This window comes from Zingiber officinale, chromosome 6B (genome assembly GCF_018446385.1).
Source record: "Zingiber officinale cultivar Zhangliang chromosome 6B, Zo_v1.1, whole genome shotgun sequence".
NCBI classification, from domain to species: Eukaryota; Viridiplantae; Streptophyta; class Magnoliopsida; order Zingiberales; family Zingiberaceae; genus Zingiber; species Zingiber officinale.
The window spans coordinates 83,058,902-83,084,538 of NC_055996.1; the positions used below are offsets into that span (position 1 = coordinate 83,058,902).

At 35.9% G+C, this 25,637-nt stretch overlaps 4 protein-coding genes across 10 annotated transcripts; 2 read left to right on the forward strand and 2 right to left on the reverse strand.

Annotated features, from left to right (window-relative positions):
- Window positions 1-957: 957 nt before the first annotated feature.
- On the reverse strand, window positions 958-3,483 carry LOC121992881 (F-box protein PP2-A13-like). Its single transcript, XM_042547495.1, has 3 exons — window positions 2,957-3,483; window positions 2,716-2,834; window positions 958-1,652 (listed from the first exon to the last, which is right to left on the reverse strand). Exons 1-3 carry the CDS (start codon window positions 3,272-3,274, stop codon window positions 1,229-1,231), a joined length of 861 nt encoding a protein of 286 aa, XP_042403429.1. The 5' UTR covers window positions 3,275-3,483; the 3' UTR covers window positions 958-1,228.
- A 3,019-nt stretch (window positions 3,484-6,502) lies between these two features.
- LOC121992882 (ORM1-like protein 2) lies at window positions 6,503-9,238 on the reverse strand. Its single transcript, XM_042547496.1, has 3 exons — window positions 8,873-9,238; window positions 7,426-7,574; window positions 6,503-6,936 (listed from the first exon to the last, which is right to left on the reverse strand). Exons 1-3 carry the CDS (start codon window positions 9,059-9,061, stop codon window positions 6,798-6,800), a joined length of 477 nt encoding a protein of 158 aa, XP_042403430.1. The 5' UTR covers window positions 9,062-9,238; the 3' UTR covers window positions 6,503-6,797.
- A 3,776-nt stretch (window positions 9,239-13,014) lies between these two features.
- LOC121992883 (transcription factor bHLH157-like) lies at window positions 13,015-18,772 on the forward strand. Of its 6 annotated transcripts, XM_042547502.1 has the most exons (10): window positions 13,015-13,246; window positions 14,392-14,481; window positions 15,725-16,313; window positions 16,396-16,479; window positions 16,578-17,221; window positions 17,303-17,524; window positions 17,610-17,711; window positions 17,813-17,965; window positions 18,044-18,169; window positions 18,272-18,772. In XM_042547502.1, the coding sequence occupies exons 3-10, from the start codon at window positions 15,782-15,784 to the stop codon at window positions 18,431-18,433; spliced, it is 2,025 nt and encodes a 674-aa protein (XP_042403436.1). In that variant the 5' UTR covers window positions 13,015-13,246; window positions 14,392-14,481; window positions 15,725-15,781; the 3' UTR covers window positions 18,434-18,772. The 6 variants fall into 6 exon arrangements, with proteins under 6 accessions (XP_042403436.1, XP_042403431.1, XP_042403432.1 ...); XM_042547497.1 differs by having other exon boundaries at window positions 16,578-17,524; XM_042547498.1 differs by having other exon boundaries at window positions 15,762-16,313; window positions 16,578-17,524.
- A 2,103-nt stretch (window positions 18,773-20,875) lies between these two features.
- Window positions 20,876-25,525, forward strand: LOC121992885 (zinc finger HIT domain-containing protein 2-like). 2 transcript variants are annotated; one of them, XM_042547503.1, is made up of 5 exons: window positions 20,876-21,267; window positions 21,619-21,691; window positions 22,011-22,167; window positions 23,592-23,633; window positions 24,399-25,525. In XM_042547503.1, the coding sequence occupies exons 1-5, from the start codon at window positions 21,197-21,199 to the stop codon at window positions 25,247-25,249; spliced, it is 1,194 nt and encodes a 397-aa protein (XP_042403437.1). In that variant the 5' UTR covers window positions 20,876-21,196; the 3' UTR covers window positions 25,250-25,525. The 2 variants fall into 2 exon arrangements, with proteins under 2 accessions (XP_042403437.1, XP_042403438.1); XM_042547504.1 differs by having other exon boundaries at window positions 22,011-22,161.
- Window positions 25,526-25,637: the final 112 nt, after the last annotated feature.

The window sequence follows — 25,637 nt, forward strand, 5'->3', positions numbered from 1 at the left end:
TGATCGGCTATAAATTGACCTTGTAATTTATCTCCCTTTACATAACTTGAGGACGGATTGTGAGGAGCATATAAGGTGAACATAATCATATTTTGCTATAACTATTATCCAGTTCATAACTCCAGTATGATTTGATGGTAAGAGATAGGATGTTTCTCCCCAGCAATTAGGTTAGAAACTCACGTAGCAAATACATGCGGCGTTCGAACAATTAGTGATATTGGATTCCACATCAAGAGCAACTTCACTTTCTGAATTTACTTAATGTGTGAAATATGGGACCAGATTGTACATCCCAAAATTAATTGACTTATAAAATCTCCAGTATAAAAAAACTATTATCTATTTCACGAATCCAAGTTTTAAAATAACCAAAATCACTTAGTATATTCTTAAAAAAAATTTATTAGTCCATCAATCAATTTCGTCCTAAATTACTGACTTAAAAAAACTTCAATTCACTCCAACTCAAAAATAATGTACTCATGAAGTTTTCCATAATGCATTTATGCCCTTAAATCTAAATTAGATAGCATAAATTGATAGCGGCGAATTTGTAGTCGTAAAAGCTCAATAAAATTATAGCAAACTCATTATTTGGCTTAAAACACTAATACTCCATAAGCAACAGATTCATCAAATTTGTAGGGCTCTTCTCATTTGAAAAATATTAAAATTTTAAATTTTCACGACATTTTATCAAGATGCGTCGCTGACTCGCCGTTAATGTCCTGATTTTTTGTATCCTTAATTCCTACGTTTTTTTGGGGGAGTGCTTTTTGTTCATTTTGATTTGCAAGTTTATATATCAGCAAGTTTATAATTTATAATACCACACCGATATTACAAAAAAAAAAATCAAACAAAAAAGATGAGATGATAATTTTTTTTTTAAAAAAAATTGACACTTTTTTAACTATTCTAATAAAAATGAATTGACAAATGGCACACATTATCTCGTAAATTTAGTAAGCTTGAAACAGAATTTTCAGAACTGGATTACAGTAAAAAAATTGCACTTCCTGTTCTGTTGTCACTGAGCTGAACCTTCCCATTGTTCTCCCTAATGATCTAAGTTAATAACAATCCTTTTAACTTCATCAAAACCTCACAACTCTGTCTTGTGATTCAAAATGATACAGATCCCATATCTACATTGCTCGCGGCCTAGGGGGAAGGGTGCTAGTTTCCTGTCGTTCACTGTGTGTATTGCAATGACTCCATGCTGTCATGAGTTAAAGATCTTACCCTGCACAAAACCTTTGGGATAGATCAAGACAGAATCGACACAGATTCCGCCTTTTGTGTGCGTGCAATCTATTTGTGTCATTGAAAATTTGAGCTTGGTTGCTACGTTGGAGTTTTCAGTAACAAAATCTCCTGCATGGCACAGAATCCATCTCCCGGGTTCGTCTAAATAACAATGAGAAGTAGCATTCTGACCATCAGAAGTCGACAGCTGAAACTGCACCGGTTTTATGTCCCATCCGTGAACATGCTCGAAGCTGCAGATTCGGCAGCCAAATCTCCTAGCAGGTCGGCCAAGATGGAGCCTGAAATATAGGCTGTAACTGCCCGCAGGGAAGTGGAAATCAACTTCACCGTCAACCTCAAACCACCAAGTTTGTTGAAGATAAGCTACTTCATGGAATCTGCAAGGTAAACATCCAGATGAGTTTTGTCTTTTCCATGAAGAGCGACTCTTTCAAGTTTCAAGAACACTTCATAATCAATTTTATTTATCTATCAATAATATTTCATGCAGATTAGTCCATGCTTGTATAAGAAAAAAAAAAATTATGTACACAAAAAGATCGTTTCACTTCAGTCTACTTAACTGGTATAGGTTAACTTACCTGTTATAGAAATAATTGAGAAAACTACTTTAAATCCACATGCCATCGAGAGTATCTCTCAGATCTACTGTAAAGAAGGATAGACTTTGAAAAAGTAAAAGGAACTGAAGAGAAAAAACTTCAGTTAATTAAATGAATTGCTTCCACAAGCTGCTGTAGTTTGCTATAATACAACATTTCATCTCAAATTAATGTCGACGGAATTGTGTTCAATTCTCCACTTAATCCAGAGGGATCTTGCATTATTGCATATGAGGGGGAAAAGTTTACAATGCTAATAAATAAAGAGTTGTCCTATTAACTTCTTTCTTTTCCCTCTTTCTTTACTTTTAAAATTGTTTTTATTAAATACTAATCAAAAGATAGAAGCATATGGCTTACTATGCATAAACCAGATAGATTGAAACACAGAAGATTAAGATAGGTTCAGAAAGCTGTTAGTAACTTAATTTTCATCAAGTATTTGTTCACAGATTGTGTTAATAAAGAAATTTTCAGAGATATTTGAAGAGAACATGGCACTTCACCATTTTCCTAGTTGCCTTTTTAGTTTCTGTTTCATTTTGTTCGTCTTAGGTAAAATCAATCCCTTAAATAAAAGCAGTGTTTGATCTATGTTTCTGAAACTTGTGATCACAGAATAATAGCAATCCCTTGTTAGTGTTTGATCTATGTTTGATCCTTATTTTAGGATGAAGATTGACTACAAAAAATCATGTGGCAGATAAATTGCATCCTAAGCAAGAAGAGAAACAGAAAACTAAATTACCATATACATAGAGAATGAGTATATATGTGATGTATAAATTTAAAGATGACAGATAAACCACTCTGTTTTACTATTGTTCAGATGAGATACCTGGACTCATTAGTGGGGACGTAATTCCAGTACCTCCGATCATCAATCCCTGTAATCAGTAGCCCTTTTGACGAAATCGACATGCAAATCCCACCCTGGTTCTTCTCCAGCCAGAATATCTAAATTTCATAAAAAGGAAATAATCTCACTATATTACTAATTTCCATAATTTTACCAATTAAACCAAAAAAAAAGCGTTCATTTTGACTCAAAACACAAACCTACTAGTGGGAAATCTCACCTTGTTGCCCCCGTCAATGGGATTCGGCCGGCACAGCCGAGAATACACCTCCTTCAAGCAAAGGCGATCCTTTTTGCAGCTGGAATTATCACCGCGAGCCATCTCCAAAAGATACGCATAGTTCTCCGGGAGCTTCGCTTCCCACACAAAGTCCGCCGACGCGGCGGCTCGGAACGTCCGGCTCAGCCGCGCAGCGCCGCAGATCTCCGGCGGGTGGAGGTGGAGCAGCACCGCCGCCACGCAGCTCTCCGGGAGGTCCCCCAGGCCTGTCTCGAGCTCCCCCTCCGGATTCATAACGACGGATGCACCCGCGCCCATAGGCGGCACTAAAATCCCTAAACCCCAGTCTTAATCCCACCCAATCCGACGTCCCAGAACCAGGGAAGAAGACCCAAATCTCAAAAAAGGAAACCCCGTAGAGGTAGCGATGAAGCAAACAGTTGGAGCAGCGCTCAGCGCTCCCGATCGATCGAGGTCGTACCGGAGGCAAACGGAGAAGGTGGGTGTCAGGACTCAGGATAAAGAGGGCGGTGAGCGAGAGGGTGGTGGTAATTTGGTAATATAAAAAATAACTGAAATGACGAAAGCACCCCTGCGATGTTGGTTATTAAACTTCGAACTTGTAATCAAAGGACTATTTTGCCCATGTTTGGCTCAAACCGAAGGAACAATCACGGCATTGAAACATATAAAAAATATTAGTGTTCGATAGAAAGATAAAACTCAATTTGTATTTGATAAAATTAGTCATAAAGAAAATTAAATAAGGTAATTAAACTTCCGAGAGTAGATATTAATTATCATACTACTGTAAATGCTGTCAACAACTAGCCCTAGAAAATTAACGAGGTGATGCACCTTTTGACAAAAGCATTGAAGAACAACACCAATCGTGTAGACAACTTTGCACTAAAAAGTAGCGACCACCCTTTTATTGTCACCGACTTTTTACCTTGCCTTGCCTTTGGCGTGGGATAAAGAGTTTGGACAATATTAAATAATCAAAATTTGGTTAGTCAAAATGAAATTTTTTATATTTTTTTTTTTGACTGATATATATTAATTAAGATTGTATGAAATAATAAAATACATTATATTCTGGTTGATGACCATTAAGATTTATCAGTTATAAATTTTGCTATTACTCATTTAACATTTACTAAATGTTTATCAAAAAATTTAAGGGTAAAAGTAAAATAGCACTCCGTTTTTTTAAATAATTAGAAGAGCATCCATTTTATTTTATTTTTAATTAAAAGATATTTTACCATACCAATAGCTCAGGTACAATTATTCAACTATCATTTAATATATTATTTATACTAGTGATCTTGCACACGCATCGCGTGTGTAATATAATACATTGAAATTAAAATACTAAAATAGAATCATTAGGGTAAAGTACTTGACTTTTGAAAATCTAAATTATTTGGGTCTTTGAAAATTCGAATTGTTTGGATTTTCGTTTAACTTTTCAAGTGTCCTTACGGCTTCCTTATGAAAAAAAAAATTTTAATTTAATATTATACTTATCTTAGTAAAGTATAATTTTTAATATTATCAGTCTAAAATATTGTCAATTCTAAGAGGTGAGACTAAAGAGAACTATATTTTTTATATAAAACAATTAGAAAAATTAATGATGAAAAAAATTCATAATAATATGTCACAGCTGAGTTTCGAACTCTAGATCACTGATTGTTTCGCTTGTGGAATTACTAATAAACCTTGAAATTATTTTTAGTGTGAATAGAAAAAAAGATATTAACGTAAATTTATTTTAGGCTTCACCAAAATTAGATAATAAAGGGGGGAGATTTTTAATAAAATAGTAAGATATTTATCTACCGTCTAAATTTTAAATCGATAGGAGACGTTGTAGCATATATAAAACTGTAACTACTCACAATGCATATTTAACATGTTCAAAAATAGTCACGTTGTAACATCTATCATTTTATAATTACTATATTATGTATTTAACTTATTTACTTAATATTTATATTATAGTAGTTATAAAATTATAATGACTATAACATGTGTAGTAATTATGATTCGTAGCTTTTACAATACGTCTTTCTCTCTCTCTCTATATATATATATAAAAGAACGGTGTAATAGAGATAGTTGAGTTGAGTAATTGTACATAAATTACTGATAAAGTGAAGAGTTTTTTTTTATTAAAATAAAATAAATTTTCTAACTTTCAGGAATAATTTAAGAAATTTTCCAACCAACAAACATGAAAATAATGATAAGAGGAGCTGCCCTCAGGGCTACAGTACGACAGTAAGTTATTTCAATGATTAATCAGACATTTAAAGTTTAATTTCAACTACAACACATTCCAATAGTGATTTTTCTCTGGTGGAATGACATATCTAAGGACACTGGCTGTTGGATACAAGATGACGAACACTGATTTATCTTAGTAGCAATGAAACAAATTCCGTGTGATTGAATACGTCAGAATTTTAGATATCTGTATTATAAAGTGCGTATGTTTTTTTGCCCGGAATTGAATTATTGTGGAATGTAGATCTCTTGCAACAATGCGACAGAACCGTCCTTTGCGTGGAGGCCATCCAAATTCAAAATGCAGCCTTCAGCCGTCCAATGACAGCACTACAAAAAGTCTATGTAAATCGACTAAATGAGCAAAAGGACACGAAGGACTACGAAACATGACACACATTATAGCTTTACAGGTAAGAGGGACTCCAGATTTGATATGATGCTGATGTTGAAACTTCAATGGCGATGGTGTCTGCTCTGAAACAAGTGGAAGCGGAGACAAATGTTACACATATTAGAGCATCTGCGGTGCTGTGTTAATGTTTGTTTTTTATTTTTTATTTTTTGCCATTTACAGCATTAACACGTTCATAGGTTTCAACGTGTTAATGCTACAGTATTTAAAGAAGACGACGTGTCGGCGTTAATGTCTCTACAGTATTAAAAAAAAGTCGTAGTTAATGTCTCTACAGTATTAAAAAAAAGTCGTAGTTAATGTCTCTACAGTATTAAAAAAAAGACACCACGCTGACGTTAATGCCTCAGGCATTAACGTTGTTACAGATGCTATTACTGAAAACGGAATCCAATCGAGCCTCTTTCCTTACATTTAGACAAGCCGAAAGAGAGGTGAGTTCACCTTCACACATGCTGCACATATCCAACGTAATGCCGGTTGATTTCTAACTGCTGGTCTCGAGTCGTGACTATGTCCATCCTTTGTCAGATACTTACCTGATAGCCATCTCACTTACCAATCTTCCGGGAGAAGCCAACCAACAACCTATCAAACTAGCACCGAAAACAAAGAATATGCAAGTAAGAGTTGGCTCGCTAGCTCTATAAGATGGGAGCAGACTATTGAGCAATGGTGCATCAGCACAGAGAGGGAGACCAACCTCCCATGGCAAAGCCTCTTGCTCAAGTGAGTATTCCACTCTCCGCTTGGTTGCTGTGGAGATGAAATACTCACCTGGACAAGATGCATCGCATGGGAGGAATCGAGGGACATGTAAATGATCCATAGCAGCAGGAGCCAAGGTTTGTTTTCTCATTAACGCAGGTACAATATTAAGTTTTTGGATTTTAATCTACATCTGCTTACACTAAGAGTCTCTTGAATGTGACAACACCATCTACTGTTTAATTTCTTTCCGCTTCTCTTCTTTACAGGCCCTCACTCGTGTATCAGAAACATCATATCAGCATACCATTTGTTTCTATATATTCTGTACATGGATTTCTTTCTAACATAGACTGCGACTGGGCCGCAATACGAATGACTTACTAAATATATCACACCACCATTCTCACAAAGAACTGCTTCTCAGCGGCCGGCATTGATCCCAAAGATACGAACTTTGTGCATGTTAGGCAATTTGGCAATGACTAGTACAATCACTGCAACCGTGTTGAGGAAAAGCATCGGATGCCGATAATCAGTTGTGTGGGAAGCTATTAAGTACCTGAAGAATTGCCAAACCACTAGAGAAATTAACTAGCAAGCAGATAAAGATGCATGAGGCATTGTCTAACCGAAAAGAGTTAGCCCACATGATGCAAAAAATTGGAAATTTTAGTTGCTGAACCAATCAAAACTAATGTCTTTTTTATGAAGCTTATGTTTCAACATGGCACCGAACAATTGTTAAGAAACCTGTTATTTCAAGAATTTTTATATGACTGGTTTTGTTTGTAACGGGAATTAACAGTCAAGTGGCAAAGTTCATTTTCATTTGCATTTATCACTTGGAATTTGATGAGACAAGGATGTGGTTTATATTAGCAAGATATGAATGCATTCTTTTGCAAACACTGAGGATGAGATACCTATGAATTTGGAAATTGTGAATCAGAATTAATGACTGTCTAACATCATTCACCACTACAGCACCTTTGTGATTCATTCATTATAGAAACTCATTCCTGAAAGCAATATTGATAGAGACACTTACAGAACCACAGGAACGACAGCCAAGAACTTTCTATTACGTGTAAGCTGTTTTCCATTATCCATTTGTTCCCACCAAGTCAAACTGTTGTATATGCCCTGGTCCTCTGAAAAGGGTGTTCCTTTCTTCCAGTGGAAAAAGTGATAAGTTATCTGGACAAAGAAACAAGGGAAACAAAAACACAGAGTAAATAAATAAATAAAGATGGATCGAGAAGGAAATGGCCGACCAGATAGTCAATTGAAACAGAAGAAAAAATTGCAACAGAAACTAATATTCTGATGGTGAATTGAAACAGAAGACCAAGGAAATTGCAAATAGAAAGTAGTACTATTCTGTTCCTGAATTGGAGAGAATCAAAGTGAACCCAAGAGAGAGTGTAATAATATCCCACTTCTATATATCTTTAACTTATGGAGTGCTAATCCGTGTAAACATTTATCTAAAGCTTTTGGAGTGCAGATACATGTAAACAGCTTATCTAAATCCTGGTCAGTAATCCCTTGAACAAAGATGAAATAGTAAAATTTCATATGATATTTAACTAAATAAAGTTCATCAACTACTCAAAGCTCATTCTTAACTTCATAAATTAGTAATCAGTCAAACAAAGATGAATATCTCATATGAGGACCTAGATATGCCCAAGCACCATACAATAAACTTATTAAATTGAATTCAAAGCCAAAGTCGAAATTATAACAAATACTCAAAAACAATAATGTATATACAGTGTTGGAAATGATAATTAGTGTTGGAACCCAAGCTATCACCTTTAGTGCTCAAGCCAGTGACCTGCTGAAGAGAATAAGTACTTGGGGAAGATGAAATGGTGTTCAGACATATTGTTCATTGCCTTACTGTTGCCTCACTTCCCTCTTTTATCCCTTGGGCAAGTAGTTTCCCCCTCTTGCTGTAAGTAATGGCCAAGCCATTGTACAAATCAGCATGTCTTGGTTGTTCATGCATGAAGGTAGTTGTATCAGAAAAAAGTCTCGTCAGACCTATGCTAACTTGGGTTGACACGTCCGTCTGCCAAAGACCTCTACGATGTGTTTAGACATGTTGGCAGCTGTGTGCCAATCGGACTGTGATCATAATCAAATGTCTCTTTGTGGTAGTCATGTAATCAAATAACACAATCACTTTAAACGCACACAAGGAAACTAATGGAAGCTTGACCACTGTTCAAAAAAAATTATGATTTGCAGATCGCATGGAAAAGCAATCAGAAAGTTTACAGCTAGAGCAAAATAGCCACGAAATATCCCATGGCTTCCCCTAATGGTAAGGCTCCAAATATTCCCCGTCAAGATTCAAAACCAAAATCATCACACATCACTAAAAAAAAATTACCAATAAGACGGCCTCAAAGACAATCAATTGTTAATTCTACCCGAACCTTGATAGAAATCGAAATAATCATGAGAGAAAGAGAGAGAGAGTATACAGCAAAGTGGGCGAGATTGACAAACGTCCAGGCCGTTCCAGGGGCGCAGCTGAAGAGGGAGAGTACGAGAAGCCAGGAGAAGAAAAGAATGAGGATGTAGGTCGTCCAGACACCAGGGTACATAAACCACTCCGTGTTCTTGTTCAGATCCGCCGGCGGAACCGCCTCCACATAGAGCTTCGGCATCATGCGCGACGCCGCCTCTTCTCCGATCTCCAGGCGCAGGAACTGGATAGATTATGGCTAACCAAAGAAAGAGATTTCGGAATCCTGACGACGGAAGCGATTGGAAACCACCGGAGCGACAGAAGGGTTCGAAGAATAGGACGCCAGCGCCAGAAGAGGAAAAGAAGGAGGGGAGACGGAACGGACCTGCGTTAAATTTAGGCTACTGTTGATAGCGACAAACAGTTCATTGTTTCTTCTTCTAAATTATTATTATTATTATTTTTCATCTAAATATTTAATTTCTCAAACCAATTAATTAATTTTGATTACGACCCCTCCGATTCGATTCTACCGAAATTTCCCATCAACCAGCGTAAGTTGCGTAACCAACACTCAAAATAGTTTGAGAAATTCGATTTTTTAAAATGAATACTTTTAAATTTTTTTTATCTTAATAAATGTAAATACTCGAGATAGCTTGATATTAGCTTGTAGAATTATGATACCAAGAATGTATTTATCTCGATTATATCAAAATTCGAATTCTAGATTTTAAGAGATAACTTGTATAGAATCATAATTTTGTATAGAATGGATTTGATGCGGTAGAGATTAGATAATCTTACAATCTTATTAAAAATAGTTTAAAAAAATAAAAAAATATATCTAAAAAGATTATTTAATCAAATTAATAATTTTGTATAATAATACCTAATATTATTTATATTGTTATATTATAAAACTTGAAGAGCATACAACTTATATTAACACAATAATAATAATCATATTAAACATCAATATTATTCTCTTGATTTATAAGATGGCTTAATTTAAATGCTAACAACGTCAAAAATAATCTTCTAATAATTTATTAATTTCATAGAATATCGGATAATAAATATAAAAAAAGTTATCATTTTAGAAAAAAATGATAAAATATTATTAATAAAAAATTAACTTAAAAATAACTAAATAATATTTAAATAATCTCAAAATTCTATTCTTGGACGAAAATAATTAAAATTATAAAATAGTCCAAAGATAATTAAAATAAAGACTAAAAACTTTTTGGACCTTTGAAGATATTTTAAATGATATTTTTTTATTTGAAATTAAATGATTCTAAATTTTATCCAATAATCAGCTACAGATTTTAAAATAAACTTTAATTTAATATATTATAGATCTCATATTTGAATCAGAATATTATAGTCTATCAAAACTTTTACGTATCTTACTCTGATCTCCCATCTTTTCTATTGTGATTAGGGGTGTAATCAAGTCGAGTCGAATCGAACTCTTGAATATTTGAGCTTGACTCGTTTATAATAGAACCGAGCTCGAGTTTTATTTAACGAATATATTCATGGCTCACGAGCTTATTCGAGCTTTTATCGAGTCTAAACAAACTTAATAAATATAAATCATAAATTTAAATATTCATTAAAAATTAAATTATATATTTAGAGAAAATTATAATAATATTATTAAAATTTATAATTTTATTCTAATAAATAAATTTAATATATTTATCTATATTTTTCATAAATAGAGTGTAAAATCTGTAAATTCAATATCAAAACTATTATTATTTTTATTTAAAAGTTACTTAATGAGCTTAACGAACGTGTTCACGAGCCAACGAGCCGAATACTGCGAAGCTTGAGCTTGATTTATTTATTTTAACGAGCCTCATTAAACGAGCTCAAATGAACTTTTATTGAATCGAGTTTTGAATATCTCGCGAGCGGCTTAATTTATTTACACCCCTAACTGTGATTCCGCTGTAAAAATGATTTTACATTATTCAAAATCGATTTGGTGTCCAAAATCCAAATCGTCCGATCCTATGATCGGATTGTGCAAACACGGCCATTTATGGCTTGGCCCAGTAAACTCGGCGCCGAAGGCTGAGCCGAAGCTGGTCACCAGTGAAATCCGGGCCTTCTGCAGCCCAACTAATCTTTAGATACGTAGAGAACAAATAAAAAATAATAAAATATTGCGTTACAAAAATATCCCTCGACCTTGTTTCAAATTTTTTATTCGGTTAGATTTTGAATTGATTGGTGAGTACTAATTACATTATTATTTTTTTTTTTCCAATTTTTGTTTGTTTTTTGTTTTACTGATATTTTATTTGACTCCGGAGTGAGATGCCCTTCCAAACACGTAACAGCTTCAGGATGGTCCCGAATCACTCCATCCGCAGAGGAATGTGCGTAGACGCACAACTGCACGAGCAGCGGCATGCATGCGCAGCTTAATTAATCATTCAAGTAAAAAAAAAACAACAACAACAACAAATTACTGAGGTAAAAAGAGGAGGATTATATATGTTAGATCAAATGTTGAAGGAAGGAATCCAAACAAATTACTGAGGCAGAGTGGATTCTGTAGCACTGGAACAGTCGAATATAATTAATGAACTGAATCCGATCCAACATTTAGCAGAAGGCAAGTGAAGTGCAAAGGCGAGCAAGGGGCAGTGAAAGTCACATGGCTCATCTCTGCTTTTCGTGGCCATGGTGTCATGCACAGGCACCAGTAACGCCCTGCCCCCTCTTTTCACCGCCCACGTCTCTTTCTTCAAAAGAAAAGAAGAAGAGGAGCTAGCACTTTCCTAGGCCATTGACCTCGCAGTGGACGGCCATGATTAAGGAGGGGGACACTTTCTGAAGCTCGGGCAGACAGAATTATAGGGCTCGATGCCAAGAATAATGGGAACAACTTTGTGCTTGCAGCGGCTTGCTGCACTGGTCCATCACCACCGATTGGGGTTACTTATGGCTAGGGTTACGACTAGGGTTTAAGGTGGAAGAGGGAGGGAGGGAGGCCACCATATGCGTCCATTAAATTGTCCATTAATGAACCCTAGAAATATTCCTTTTGGCAGGTCCTCAATCATTGTGAAGGAAGATGATTGGACTATTAACAACCAAACAATCGAGCACACTGGTCCTTGCCCCGAGAATAATTTTAAATAAAACTTCATTAACATTGCTAATAATGACAATTTAGAGTTAGGAGTGCTGTTCTACGATCTTTAGTCAAGATTCCAACACGCATATCCTGTGGGGCTTATCATTTTAAAGACAGAGAAATTAAAGGGGACGACACGTCTCTTGGCATCTGAGAAAAACTAAGTGAAATGGCATTCTCACATGATGGATGATCCCCATACTTTCTCACTGTGCACCTCGGATGCCATGCCCATTGTGGCTCCGAGAGTGACAGATGTTCTTTAAAGCTTCAAAACAGGACAGGGGCCTTCAGCCATGCCTTCGTTCATGGACACATGCACAGTACTTAACAAACGAGTAGACTTCACTGATAATTCACAGCAACCAAAAGTATCAGAGTAGCGGCATTATGCTTCTTCTTCTTCTTTCTTCTTTCTTCTCAAAAGTATCAGAGTTTGATAGGGAGGACTTTCAGATTTCTTTTCCAGTGAAAGAACCTGTCTCCAGATGATGCACAGCCCCTAAAAACATTCCTTTTTCTTCATGGTTTAAGTCTGATAAGAGCTTAGAATTCAGATTTAAGGTTTTGTATAAGGAATACTGACTGCTATTGCTCAGTGACTTGTGTGGTCAAAGGAAAGAACTGGACATTGCCAATCTCACGCCTATCTCTGTGTTGGAGTAAAGAGGAGCACATAGTGCACAAAGGCTTAATCATTGTGTTCACAGACGAAGGCTAATTTATTATTGTTATTTAAAAAAAATATTAGGAGATGCTTATGAGTTTTAATAATCAATGAAGATAAGATATGCACAATAAATGGGACTTAATACAAAATCTTAGAATTAATTATTAAGGATTGATTATGAAAAGCATATTACAAAATTTGTTGAATATAATTTTATGTGAAACAAGAACTTATCGTCCAATGTAACGCTTCCATCCGCCCGTTTTTTCCGCAACCGAAAAACCGGGTTTTTTTTGTCTGTATCGGGTTCGGCCCAATATCTACTTGAACCGCTCCGCTCTCTCACTGCGAGGCCACAGCCAACAAAGGGAGAGCGAGACAGCGAGTCTGAGCATGAGCACGCAGGAGAGGCCGAGGCCAGTGCTTGAATAAGGCGACGACATTTTAGGGTTATTTTTCTTCTAGACTTCCGCGTATACTTCTCTGCTTTCGCTCCTCTTCTGATCTCGGTGCGAGGAGGCGATCTCCCTGACGGCGGCGGAGCCGGTTGTGAGGTAGGTGCCGTGGCGGTGTGTCCTGGCCTGGTGCCATGGTTGAGGATGGTGGAGACCCGCTGTATCTCTAGTTTGTTCGTATCTGATTCTTAGATTTATCGAATCTTTGGGGCTTGTTTTTATGTCTTAGAGAATCTTTTTGTTTCTTGCGTTAGGAACTGATGTGAGAGTCCATGGATTTGTTCTTTTTCCGGAGGGAGGTTAATTTTGGCTTGCTTCTACCCTATCTTGTCTATCCGAAATCCCCGAGTTGTGGGAAAATGACATGAATGGGAAAGCGATCTCCAGTGAAAAAAAAACTACCTATTTTTTTGGTGTGTGCGTGTTTTGAACATTCTTCAACAATGGTCCTCATCGACATTTTCTTTTGTCGAAACATATGTTTTGGTTCGGAACTATAGTGCTTATGGTTGATAGCGAATATTCCTTAGTGGATGACTCGCTTGATGGTGTTGGCTTTGGCTTACTTTTGCCAGATGACTTTCCTCTTCACACTACGGTAGGGAAAAAAAAAAAAAAGCTTTGCTCTTTCTTTCCCCTTCCTGGTAAAAGTTCCTCCTTTTTAGCCAAAGCAATACGGATGACCATTTTTTTCTGGTTATCCCTAGGTCCTTAGGTTCTTGTCCTGCTAGAAATAAACTCCTTGAAATTGAATTACAATCACTCATGCTCAAAATATTTCAGATCTAGAAGAGACTGTGAGTGTGCATATTTCTTTATCATTTTGTTGTTGTTGTTGTTGTTGTTGAGTTTATCATGTTTATTTTTCTCTGCTGTTTTCATTGATTTTATGTAAGAATAATACATTTTGTTCCATATCTACTGATCCCATGTAATCTCAAGTGCTTAGTCGTACTTCTTCATCGTTATTAGTCATTTTTGCATAATGCAGCCAAATTCCTGTTCTGACAAATGTTTAACTTCCTGGCATTCTTTGTATATTCTCCAATCAATGTATATACTCTTTTCTTCGCCACTGTTCTGAACAATTGCATATTGTTAAGGTATATTTCTGTTGTTTATGGACTCTGGTCATTTACCACTTCGAATATCCAAATGAACATACGATCTCTAAGTACCATGTTGAATAGTTGTAAAACAGTTAAATCATTGACGGCCATCCTTTCCTGTTTATTTTCATGTAGATGTTGATGGAGAGTTTATGGATGAAATTCTAAATTTGTTAATTCGGATCTCACTCAATTATCTCCTCTGAGCAACTCAAGTTATCTAAGGTAATACGGGCTATTTACATATACAAATGATTTCCTATACCTTGTTAATCATGGAAGTATGATGCCTTTTTCTTGTTTCTGAAGGAAAAAAATTTCTCCATTACATCATAACAGATTGAGTCAAGTTTGTAGGTTTATTAAGAATATCCAATTAGAACCTTAAGAAATTGTTTAGAAGCACAAATAATTGTAAGCCAAATGGATATTTGACATAAACTTCAAATTCTTATTTTCTTTAGATTTATGTATATTTCCATGATATTTCATACTAGGAAAAACTAAAAAAATCATTTATTGTTGTTCAACGTTCATTAATACTACTGCATGTGTTTGTTTGTTCCAAAGCTGATAACCTTTGAAATTTGCCTACACTCTGTGAGTCCTCATCACTACAATTAGCTTAGGATTCCCTTTGTTGTATAATATTCACTGCTGTGCAAGTTAAAAATTTCTCTTAGTGTAATTTAAACTGGTGATTTCTGTCATGCGCACTTATTTGCAATTAACAATGGAAATTGTACTTTATAGTAACTCATTTACATCCCCAAAGCTTTATTTTGGGTACTAGATAGATGTGCTTTTGAGTTTCGATGAAGATGTATCCATAAACAAAGCTTTTTCTATATGCATATTATAGAATCATAGAGAATATAGAAGATAGAGAATGATTTCTAACTGAGAAAAGGTGAAATTTATCAATGAAATAAGTGTTGATTTGAGTATAAGAATATAAATATTATATCATGACACAATTTTTTATTAAGGTGGACGGTTTCACAAGGATACTTGTTTAAGGTCATTAAGTCAATTTCAAATTTTCAGAATTATGCAGAATACGAAATTATCTATCTTTCAATATCTTGAATTGCTAGCTAGATATGCGGGCTTTCCCTTTGCATACTGTAGTACACGTGATGTTTTTTTAAGTACAAGGAGAATATTCAGTTTGTTTATGTAAGATTATGAGTAATAGTTTGAAAAACGGGATTTGTAAGTCATTGTTTATTTTCTATTTTGAGTGTCTATCCAACATTTATGAGCAACATACTCTGTTCATAACAATTTAACTATCTTGTGCACATTAATACAACCTGTGAGTTGAAGCTTTAGCTTTTGAATTACTTAGCTCCCTTTTTTTCAAACGTGAATGCATTTCTCAAGCCGACTCCACCTAGTGGGATAAAGTTTGGTTGTTGTTGTTGAATGCATTTCTCAAGAACTTGATTAATTTAATGATGCACAGGCATAATATGTTCCTGATATTTGAAATTTTGATCTAGCAAAGAGTTCATTTCTGCTTATGGAGAATTTGTCTGGGCATTTCCAATATGTAGATACTCATGAAGCAATGGAGTTTCGTGATCAGCATGAAATATTCAATTTTGCAAGTTCCTCTGCAGATCCTTATTCTTGCTATCAGAATGCTAGTACCTTCCATGAAGCTTTTGGAGAGCAGTTGAATAACACTGATTCTTTAGGCCCTATCTCTTCTCCCAACATCTATCCTCTAGGATCTTATTATAGTTCCAGTACTCGTAATGCCATGAGCCCTCATTTACTAGAATCCCTACTAGCTCAATCTACTGATGATTCGAGAGACTACTACAATTCATTCCAGAAGACATCCTTTATGGTTGCAAACTCCTCAGTTCACTTCACAGAACTCCAGGATTCAACCATCGTGAAAAATCCAGTACAAGTGCCGCCTAACACCAAATTACAGTCTATCTCTGACTGCCCTGAAATTTCAGGCATGATGTTCTTTAAGACAGACAATTACTTGAACAATTTCACAAATCCCCACCTGATGATAGGGCCAGGGCTGTCATCTGGTATTATGAATTACTTGTTTCATAATTTTGGTTTCTAATATTCATTTTCATTGTATTAACAAATTGTGTGAATCTTTTGCAGGTTCTGCTTCCTTTAATAGATTTGCGCCACAGGATTCAATGCCTAAAGCAAACCTTTCTGAGATTGCAAAAGCATGCATATATGGTAAATCGTTCATTTAGTTGATATATATGGCTCAAAACTTTCCTTTTTCTCTTTTGCATCATGAAATATAAAATGATATTGTAAATCACTCTCTCCAGATTCCAGATCTGAAAGTTCTTTATTATATCATCATAAAGATCTTCCTGTGACTGATGTTTGTGATCAACATTCTGAGCATATAATTGATGAGGCAAGTGTGCAAAAGAATGAGAGTATTGGAGGTGTCCACTCTGTATCATCTAGTCTTGCCGAGAGTGACAACAGTGGTTGCAACATGATTACCAGGTCATCGCAAAAGCAAGTTGAGAATTCCATTTCAGCTGCAGTTAATTCACTGGTTTTAGAGAGTGATAAAAAAGGGAACTCTTCCATAGCACCTATTCAACTACTTTATGATAATGGCCAGTTTGATAGTGTGGGACTAGACATGGGTCAAAACAATTTTGCACCTGAACTGTGGGATAATATTACAATGCCAGTTCACAATAACACTTCAAGTAGAAGCTCCGGCACTTCAGGTTGTCTCTCAGCAATGGAAATGAGCTCAGCTTCTGATAAGGGAATGTTCTCGGACTCTGGTCTTCAGTTATTGATGGATGCTATAGCTGGTGATCATGCCAATAAAGGTTCTGCTCACCGCCCTAGTGCCAAATATGGTAATTCTATTTCTCGACTTAATTTGGGGAGTCAATTTCCTAGTGGATTGGGTGATCCTTCAGTGTACAGAAATCAGGCTCCTTCAGTAGGTCTTCCTTCTGTAAATGTTGCATCAAATCTGTTCTTGCCATTCTCTAACTCTGAGATTGTTCATGAATCTCCAAAGGAAGCACTATCAAATTCCAATTTCTGTTCATGGATTGATGATAGTTCCAGTATCAATACTGAGAATTCTGTTCTAAATCAGTCCAAGAAACCTGAAGAATCTACAAAGGCTGTAAAGAAAAGGGCAAGACCTGGTGAGAGTACACGTCCAAGGCCAAAAGATCGTCAACAAATTCAAGATCGTCTGAAGGAGCTGAGGGAAATTGTGCCAAATGGTGCAAAGGTACATTACAACTTGGCAGTTGGTATTGGTTGCCAATTTACTCCTTTTATTTATTCCATTGTATTTTCCTTCGCTAATGTAACAGTGTAGCATTGATGCTTTATTGGACAAAACAATCAAGCATATGCTCTTTCTGCAAAGTGTGACAAAGTACGCCAACAAACTCAAACAAGCCGATGAACCCAAGGTACATATTTGTGACTATATTGTGATTTAGATATTTCCTTAAAAAGCAATATTAAAAATAAATTTGTTTTACTTGCTACTGATCATTGTTTGAGTTTTAAGATTATTGGTGAGGAGAGTGGTGTGGTTCTAAAAGACAACTCTGGTGGTGTTATTGGTGCTGGGGCAACTTGGGCATACGAAGTCGCAGGGCAAACCATGGTCTGTCCAATTATAGTCGAGGATCTGACTCCCCCGGGTCAGATGCTCGTTGAGGTAAAACAATGTAACACCTTTTTTTTTTTTCATTTTCTATTTCCAATTATCTGTGAGCTGGACATTTTTGTGCTGCAGATGCTGTGTGAAGACCGAGGTCTCTTTCTTGAGATAGCAGATATCATACGTGGGTTTGGGCTGATAATCTTGAAAGGAGTAATGGAAACTCGCGAGTGCAAAATTTGGGCTAGGTTTTTGGTTGAGGTAGGTTTGAATCTAAGGAAAGACTAAAATATTTTGCCTCCAGATCTCAATGATCGATATTTTGTGCTCAGAACTCAATGCTTCATTTTCCTTCTATTGTAGGCAAACAGAGAAGTCACCAGGATGGATATATTTTTATCACTCATACAACTTTTACAACAAAATAGCTGCTTGAGATCCAGTGATCTGGCCACTAAGCTCATGGACAAAGGAGCTTCTTCATTCCCTGGTTACCATCAATCTCCCATAGTGAGTTCCAGTTAATCTTAACCAATTGCGATTACCTATGCTCGATGCCAGGCATGTCTCATATAATGTGTCCTGAAATCTGAAGATGGAAGGCTCTGCCATGAAAAAACAGATTGTGTTTAGTAAACGAAAATATTGTCGTAAGCCTTCAATCCTGAAGCAGGTTGATAGGTCTTGTAGTGGTGCCTGTGTAAGCTCAAAGAGAAGCTTGAATCATTGTTCTAGCATGAGATGATGTGTGCATAATATCATGCCTTGGGTGTTAAGAATTAGAGAATTTATTGTTCTTGATCATGTAAAGTTGTAGTAAATCTGACCTTTTAGTTATCAATCTAACCTGTTTGAATGATAAAATCTGTTGTCGACCAAACTCCGTTTTATTATGTCGTAAGTTTGATCTAATGCCATGTGTTCGACTTTGAGATGCATTATTTTGATTGTAGTTTGAGCTTGTCATGCCCATCAAGTGACTCTAACTCATGTTGTTTAAGCGTAGCATCTCTTGGGTATTATATGTATAGGGTTTTAATAACTTGCGCGACAATCACGTGTGTGACTGACCGTGATGTCAGTAGATTCAATCCAGACACCCATAAAAATATATATAATTTTTTTTATTTTTTATTTTTTTTTAACTTAAACATTACAACTCAATTGGAAAGTTTAAATTTTAGAGATAAAATCTTATATTATATGATGGGGGGGTTAGAATTAATTTCTATTTATTTACTTTTATCCATATGGAGAAGAAAGAACAGTCCGAAGATAAAATTTATTTTGTACATGCGAGGGTTTCACTTTTTCTTTTAATAGCGGTTTTGGGTAAGAGTTTAGATGGTTCTAATGAACTTACATTACATTAGATTTTGAAAAATTAACTAATTAATTATATCCCATGACATTGGAAATAATATTAACTATGTCAACTTTCTTGGAGCAATCTAGTGACCTTAGGTTTTGATGTTTGGGCAAAAGTTTAAGTTAGGTTTATTGTTGTATTTGATATATATTGCGAGTGTGCAGGATACATGTACAATAAAGAAAGTCCAAGTGTGATCTTGGCAAAGGATGAAAGTCTAAAGATGAGTCTTGGCAATGTAAGTCCAAGCATGTAGTCTTGGCAACGTAAGTCCAAGTGTGACTTGGCAATGGATGAAGTCCCGGAGGTGCGACCTCTTGGCAAAGGAAGACCCGACAACAATGACAAGGCCGATGGAAGCTCCAGAAGGCAAGACGTGAAGGATGGGAAGACATCCGAGGAACGCAAGGCTGATGGAGGAGATTAAAAGGCTAGGTCCAGGTTAGTCGGGCGAGGACGAGTACTGAGTGAATGTACTCGGGGGTTAAATCATAAGCTTAGGGTTACTGTAGCAGCACTGTAGCGTTAATTTAGTAGTACTGCAAACGTTACTGTATTAGTAATGTAGCGTTACTATAGTAGTAATGTAGCGGACAAGGAGGTAACTAGAATTTTAATTAATTTATTATCTCCTAATGCGATATTGAATGTATATGAATACGAGAACGCAAGTGACCTTTGGAAAAAGGTAATTGCACTTCATGAGAGTCCTACACAAATCCAAGAAGAGGAGAAACTCAAGGAGAAGGACTCATTGGTCCAAGAAGAGATTGCAACTCAATTGAACACTGTCTGCGATGTCAGTAGATTCAATCCAGACATCCATAAAAATATATATAATTTTTTTATTTTTTATTTTTCTTTTAACTTGAACACTAAACTCAATTGGAAAGTTTAAATTTTAGAGGTAAAATCTTGTATGATGTGGGAGTTAGAATTAATTCCTATTTATTTACTTTTATCCAAGTGGAGAGGAAAGAATCGTCTCTCCTTAGCGATAACATTTATTTTGTACACGCGGGGGCTTCATTTTTCTTTTAACAGGGGTTTTGGGTAAGAGTTTAGATGGTTCTAATGAACCTACATTACATTAAATTTTGAAAAATTAGCTAATCAATTATATCCTATGGTATTGGAAATAATATTAACTATGTCAAGGCAAGCGCCATAGTCACACACTAAACAAGCCGCAAGATATCAAAAAATATATATATCTATTAGTATCCACATCCATAGTGTAATGCAAGGTCTATGCAGTAATGCAATGCAAAGGCGACGTTCGAGAATCTCATCACGAAGCTACTATAATGAACTCTCTCTCATTAAAAAAAATTAATTTAATTTTTTTATATTAAATATTAAATTAATAAAAATATATTTATATAATTTTCTTCGTAGAGTTGTCCATTAAAAAGAGTTATGAAAATATTTATATAAAAAATATTAATATAATTTTATTTTAACTTCATCAAAATTAATTAATCCATCGTCCTAAATTTTAATAAAATATTAAGATAGTAACGTAATATTAAAAAATGTCTCTGTAAATATTATTCTTTAAAATTTTATTTATTGGAAAATAAAGTATAAAAGATTTATCGAAAGATAGACTTCGCTCCTATTGCCCCCCTCTCGATCTCTCTCTCACTGCGTTGGTTCTTCCCGCCGGCCACCGCTGCTACTCACCGTTCTCTCCGCTATCCACTGCTTCTTCCACCGCACAAATCCTGCATGCCGGACGTTCTCCAGACGCCGCGGTTTCCTCGCTCTCCAACAAGGGGGGCAGTCTCTTGCGGTCCTTCCCTGTTTTAAGCAGTTGCCGGAGGCTAAAGCGTGGATCCTAGAAGTGACAGATTGTAAAGCCTCTCCTCATCGTATCAGTGTCATCGATTTATCGGGAATTATTTGGTTGGTCCAAAATGGAGAAGGTGATTGTCGCCGAAGCCAATACTTCTCCCTCTAGCTCCGAACCCAGGATTATTTGCCGAGTGTGAGTTCCAGGTTCCTTTTTTTTTTTTTTTCCTGATCCTCCGTCTTGCAAGATCTAGACTTGTTGGGTACTGGAAAGTTAGGGTTCTGGAAAATTTTCCCTTCTTCAGTTTTGTTATTTATTTATTTATTTATTTATTTTTGATGTGGTAGGGAAGCTTAGGAAGAGTAGGACAACTTTTGTAAGAATAGGATTGATTTTTAGGGGTTTTTTAGGTGTTCATTTTTTCTCTTACACGTTTGGCATATGGAAACTTAATTATTGTGCTTTTACGCTCTGCTCATTGAGGTTCTATGTGATATTGCTTAACTGTTCGATTTTAATTGTGATGCCTTTCCTTATTCTTTTTAGATGCCAGAAGCAATTTTCTCAATATACCTGTCCCCGGTGCAATTCTCGCTACTGCTCACTTCAATGTTACAAGGTGATGTAACGTTCATCCTTTATCATAACTTTCTCTTTGTTTGCAACTTTTCATTATATTAAAATGATACAAAGTGTGCAATTTATATTCCATATGCTCAAGATGTTCATTCGGGATTTTTTAAAGGATTTTCATTTGAGTGGTTGCGGCTGCAGCATTAATTTGAAGGCTTATACTTGATTGTCATGCATCTGCATATTCAATTTTCAGTTGTTTACCAAGAATAATATTACTGGTGCATTCCATCTTGATTTTTGTAGTTGTTCTTAAATTGTGACCTTTTGCTTTGTGTATGTAATTCTATTGGATGCTTGTGCAGAGGCACAGCCTTCGCTGCACAGAATCTTTCATGCGCGAGAATGTGATGGAGGAGCTGAAACAGGTGCAACCAGATGATGAAACAAAGAGGAAAATGGTTGATATACTGAAAAGGTTCCATTCTGAAGAAGAGATGAACTCTGAAGATGATGGTGGTGGTTTGTAGTAGAATGTTCTCCATTTTATTTTCTGGGTCTCAAGAATTTTTATGTTTTTTTTTGGAATGCTTTGATTCAACCTTAGAGCTATTTTATATTGTTGATTATATTATTTATGTTTGAGAAAATTCCATTCAACCTTAGGGCACAATGGTTTATGACTAGGTCACGTAACAATGAGGTTATGATGGCAACAAACTGTAAGCTGCTTACCTTGTCTTGAACTGATAACATAATTGCTTTGACAAAATGGATGAAAGATGGATAACTCTTCGCTAAGGCATTGAAGTGTCTAAAATAGCAAAATGAGTAGGATTCAAATATCCAGGACAAGGAGGAAGAGAGAGAACAAAGGGTAGGAGGGAAAACACTAAAATAATGAAGATGACAGAGAAATGTGTTTTAAACAGAGAAGATTAAAAGAGGAGCTGAGAAGAGAGATCCAGCTAATCAAATTCCTAATTTTCATGAGTTAAGACACCCATCTACTCCATTAACTCTTACAATGACCTATACAAGCCAACGAACATGCTTCTCAACCTACAACTTCAACAAACTGGTTCTAAGAAAATTAACTCAGCAAGATGTTAAAGGCTTATTTCCTCAGAGAGAAGGAAACTAGGAAGGAAATCAAGTGACCGGAAAATTTTTCCCAGCAGCACTTTCCTTCCATTTTGTGGTGAAAATTATGGAGTGAAGGAAAAGACAAAGGAAACCTTTCTTCAGTTTTTGTCTATATTGTTTCTATCTTATTTGAACGGAAAGATTACTTTTGTGCCCAATGGAACTCATTTTCCTCTATATTGTTTCTATCCAATTTGGACAGAAAGATTACTTTGCATCCAATGGAACTCATTTCCTAACTTAAAACAATTCTTTAAAAACCTTTCTTCAGTTTTTGTCTATATTGTTTCTATCTTATTTGAACGGAAAGATTACTTTTGTGCCCAATGGAACTCATTTTCCTCTATATTGTTTCTATCCAATTTGGACAGAAAGATTACTTTGCATCCAATGGAACTCATTTCCTAACTTAAAACAATTCTTTAAATCTATTTTGATTAATATTTTTTTAAATAATGTTTTAAAATTTAAAGTTTTTCTCTCTCTTTCCCTCTCTCTAAGGAAACAATCGTCTGAAAAATATTTCATAATTTCTTATGAATATTTTCTTTTCTTTCCCTAACAAGTTCATCCTTTGTAGGAAATGAGGCCTTAATGCATCACATATTCTCTTAAAGATATTCTTTTCGAAGATCTATTGCTTGGTCTTCGTTATATATCATCTTTGTGACACCATAAGTCATGCTTTTACTAAACTGATGCTTGTTAGTTGTTGTCGCATGATGATTGTAAAGAAAAATCAACAAGGTGAGTTTAGGTAACTACAAACCACGTGCTAACCTTTTTTACTTTTTTGACAGAGACTATGCTATCAGAGGAGATCATTCATAAGGTTTTGTCAGGTATGCCATTATCCTTCCTCTCATATTTATTTGTAATGCAAATCCTTGTGCAACAAACTCATTGAATAACAAATGGCACCTTTGAATGATAAATAGCTTTCTAAATCTATGAAGTATAAAGTAATAAAAAAAAATATATTTTTTCTTCATCTACTGCATATTCCAGCAATTTTTATTTCTACTGGACCTCTTGGCCCTCTTCAGAGGCTGAGATATCTTAAATCAGAGTCTCCTTTACATTTTGCTAGATCAGAAATTTGCATTCCCTTGTAGGTTTCTTAAACTACACTTATGCCATGTTTGCACAGATGGTAGGAAATCAATTCCATGGATTGATATGGTTTCCAAGCACCCTGCGAAATCAACTCCATAGAATAGTGTGGCTCCCAAGCACAATTTATACTTCTTCCCTTATTTACCTAAGCTGAATGTGAGACCTCGGAAGTGGAAATGGAAACCAAGGATTCAATTTTGATTCAAACTGTGCTTGGGAAGGAGTATGGACTCTGCTCAGTAATTCCACTAATCCATGGATTTGATATCCTTCTGATAGTGTAAACACGACACATTACCAATACATTTAGATCGTTTCTGTGTCGTTTGGCATCATATCTCAGCCTTCATGTTGGTTGAGTGACATTGACAACCAGTGTGAATCTGGGGATTCTTGTTTGGGTTTTCCCTTTTGCACACAATATCTGTGTTCAGGACATTGCTGCTTTGTTTGATGTTCTTACAGGATCGTTCTTATTTTAAATTTCCTAGGTGAAGAAATCAAACTTGAAGATTTATCTCCAGAGGAAATCAAACACTTTAGGAGAACAATCGCATCCGGAGAACTTAGCAAACTTATAGAGCCATGGACTCCTTGGTGGAGGAAACCTTCTGCAAGATCTATTTCTCTAAGCCCTGAAGGTTGCCAGCTTGTTAAGCCACTTGATGTTCAATCAAGTACAGTTACTATTAGTGAGATTCCAGTTGGACCAGAAAGTCCACTTCAACCACTCAAGCAGTTGATGCACGGGGAGCCTTCCCCTCTTCTTGCAGTTCATGTGATCGATGTAGTGTACAGTTACTGTTTCACACTTCGCCTTTACAATGGGGATTGGCATTCTGACCCTCTGAGTGCTTCCACTATGGCCTTCAGCATGTCAAAAGTACTAGGCGATGTTGGCCGGCCTGAAACTGTAACAGAGGCACTCGCAGCTTGCATCGAGGAAACATGCTCACCCATCTACAAACAAGCTGGAGGTTTTAGTTTCGCAATTGGGCTTATCGACGATGTCATATGCCTTCTTTCATTGGGAACTCACGCTCTCATCTGCTGCTTGTGTGATTTTCAAAGACTCTTTCAAGCTGGTGAAAGAATGCTCAAGTCCGAGAATATCAATAAGACGGAAAGAAACAAAACCACTCAGAAACTAAGATCCGCAGAAAGGAAGGTGTATTTCTTGATGTGCTGGGTTCATGAGCAGCCAGCAGAGACCTGGTCGACTTTAGCAGATTTTGTGACAGTAGAGAAAGCATCTCTCTCACAATTGGAACTTGGCGGTGAAAGTTTGAAAGCTGAAAGGAAAAGAATGTCAAAGCCAAATGCTCTCATTCAGGAGGTCTAAAGCATTCATGGCTTTGTAGCACATGAGGAAATCCAAGTCAGGGCTTCCATTTTCTGGCCTGTGTTTCTTTGCATCGATATCGATTTTCCTTGCAAAGTTTTTTCACCTGAAACAAATTAAGGCCTTTGGATTACCGCACTCTTCAGTTTTTATTCAGTAGAGGAAGCACTGAATCCACCTAAGCATATATTTTACTAAATTTGATTGTCCTAAGTGAATCCTTAACTTGTGTAAATTAGTTGATCAGAATTATCCTTGGGATTGCTAATTTTGATACCTCAGGTGTTCAGGCTGTCTTTTTTTTTTATTCGTTTATCAGGTAAATTCGAAGCATAGTTTATGCTTCAATTTCCAATTATTAGTGCTATTCATAATATTTTATCCCTGA

What these genes read in the sequence shown, in the direction of transcription:
- LOC121992881 (XM_042547495.1), bottom strand. Translation starts at nt 3,274, where the DNA reads ATGGGCGCGGGTGCATCCGTCGTTATGAATCCGGAGGGGGAGCTCGAG. An exon ending in CCATTGACGGGGGCAACAAG is followed by an intron (nt 2,835 to 2,956) that starts GTGAGATTTCCC and finishes TATGAAATTTAG; the next exon opens with ATATTCTGGCTGGAGAAGAA. An exon ending in GTCCCCACTAATGAGTCCAG is followed by an intron (nt 1,653 to 2,715) that starts GTATCTCATCTG and finishes TTTACCTTGCAG; the next exon opens with ATTCCATGAAGTAGCTTATC.
- LOC121992882 (XM_042547496.1), bottom strand. Translation starts at nt 9,061, where the DNA reads ATGATGCCGAAGCTCTATGTGGAGGCGGTTCCGCCGGCGGATCTGAAC. An exon ending in TCAATCTCGCCCACTTTGCT is followed by an intron (nt 7,575 to 8,872) that starts GTATACTCTCTC and finishes TTCTTTGTCCAG; the next exon opens with ATAACTTATCACTTTTTCCA. An exon ending in GCTGTCGTTCCTGTGGTTCT is followed by an intron (nt 6,937 to 7,425) that starts GTAAGTGTCTCT and finishes GCAATTCTTCAG; the next exon opens with GTACTTAATAGCTTCCCACA.
- LOC121992883 (XM_042547497.1), top strand. Translation starts at nt 15,782, where the DNA reads ATGGAGAATTTGTCTGGGCATTTCCAATATGTAGATACTCATGAAGCA. An exon ending in TTGTGCCAAATGGTGCAAAG is followed by an intron (nt 17,525 to 17,609) that starts GTACATTACAAC and finishes CTAATGTAACAG; the next exon opens with TGTAGCATTGATGCTTTATT. An exon ending in AACAAGCCGATGAACCCAAG is followed by an intron (nt 17,712 to 17,812) that starts GTACATATTTGT and finishes TTGAGTTTTAAG; the next exon opens with ATTATTGGTGAGGAGAGTGG.
- LOC121992885 (XM_042547503.1), top strand. Translation starts at nt 21,197, where the DNA reads ATGGAGAAGGTGATTGTCGCCGAAGCCAATACTTCTCCCTCTAGCTCC. An exon ending in GCTCACTTCAATGTTACAAG is followed by an intron (nt 21,692 to 22,010) that starts GTGATGTAACGT and finishes ATGCTTGTGCAG; the next exon opens with AGGCACAGCCTTCGCTGCAC. An exon ending in CATTCATAAGGTTTTGTCAG is followed by an intron (nt 23,634 to 24,398) that starts GTATGCCATTAT and finishes TAAATTTCCTAG; the next exon opens with GTGAAGAAATCAAACTTGAA.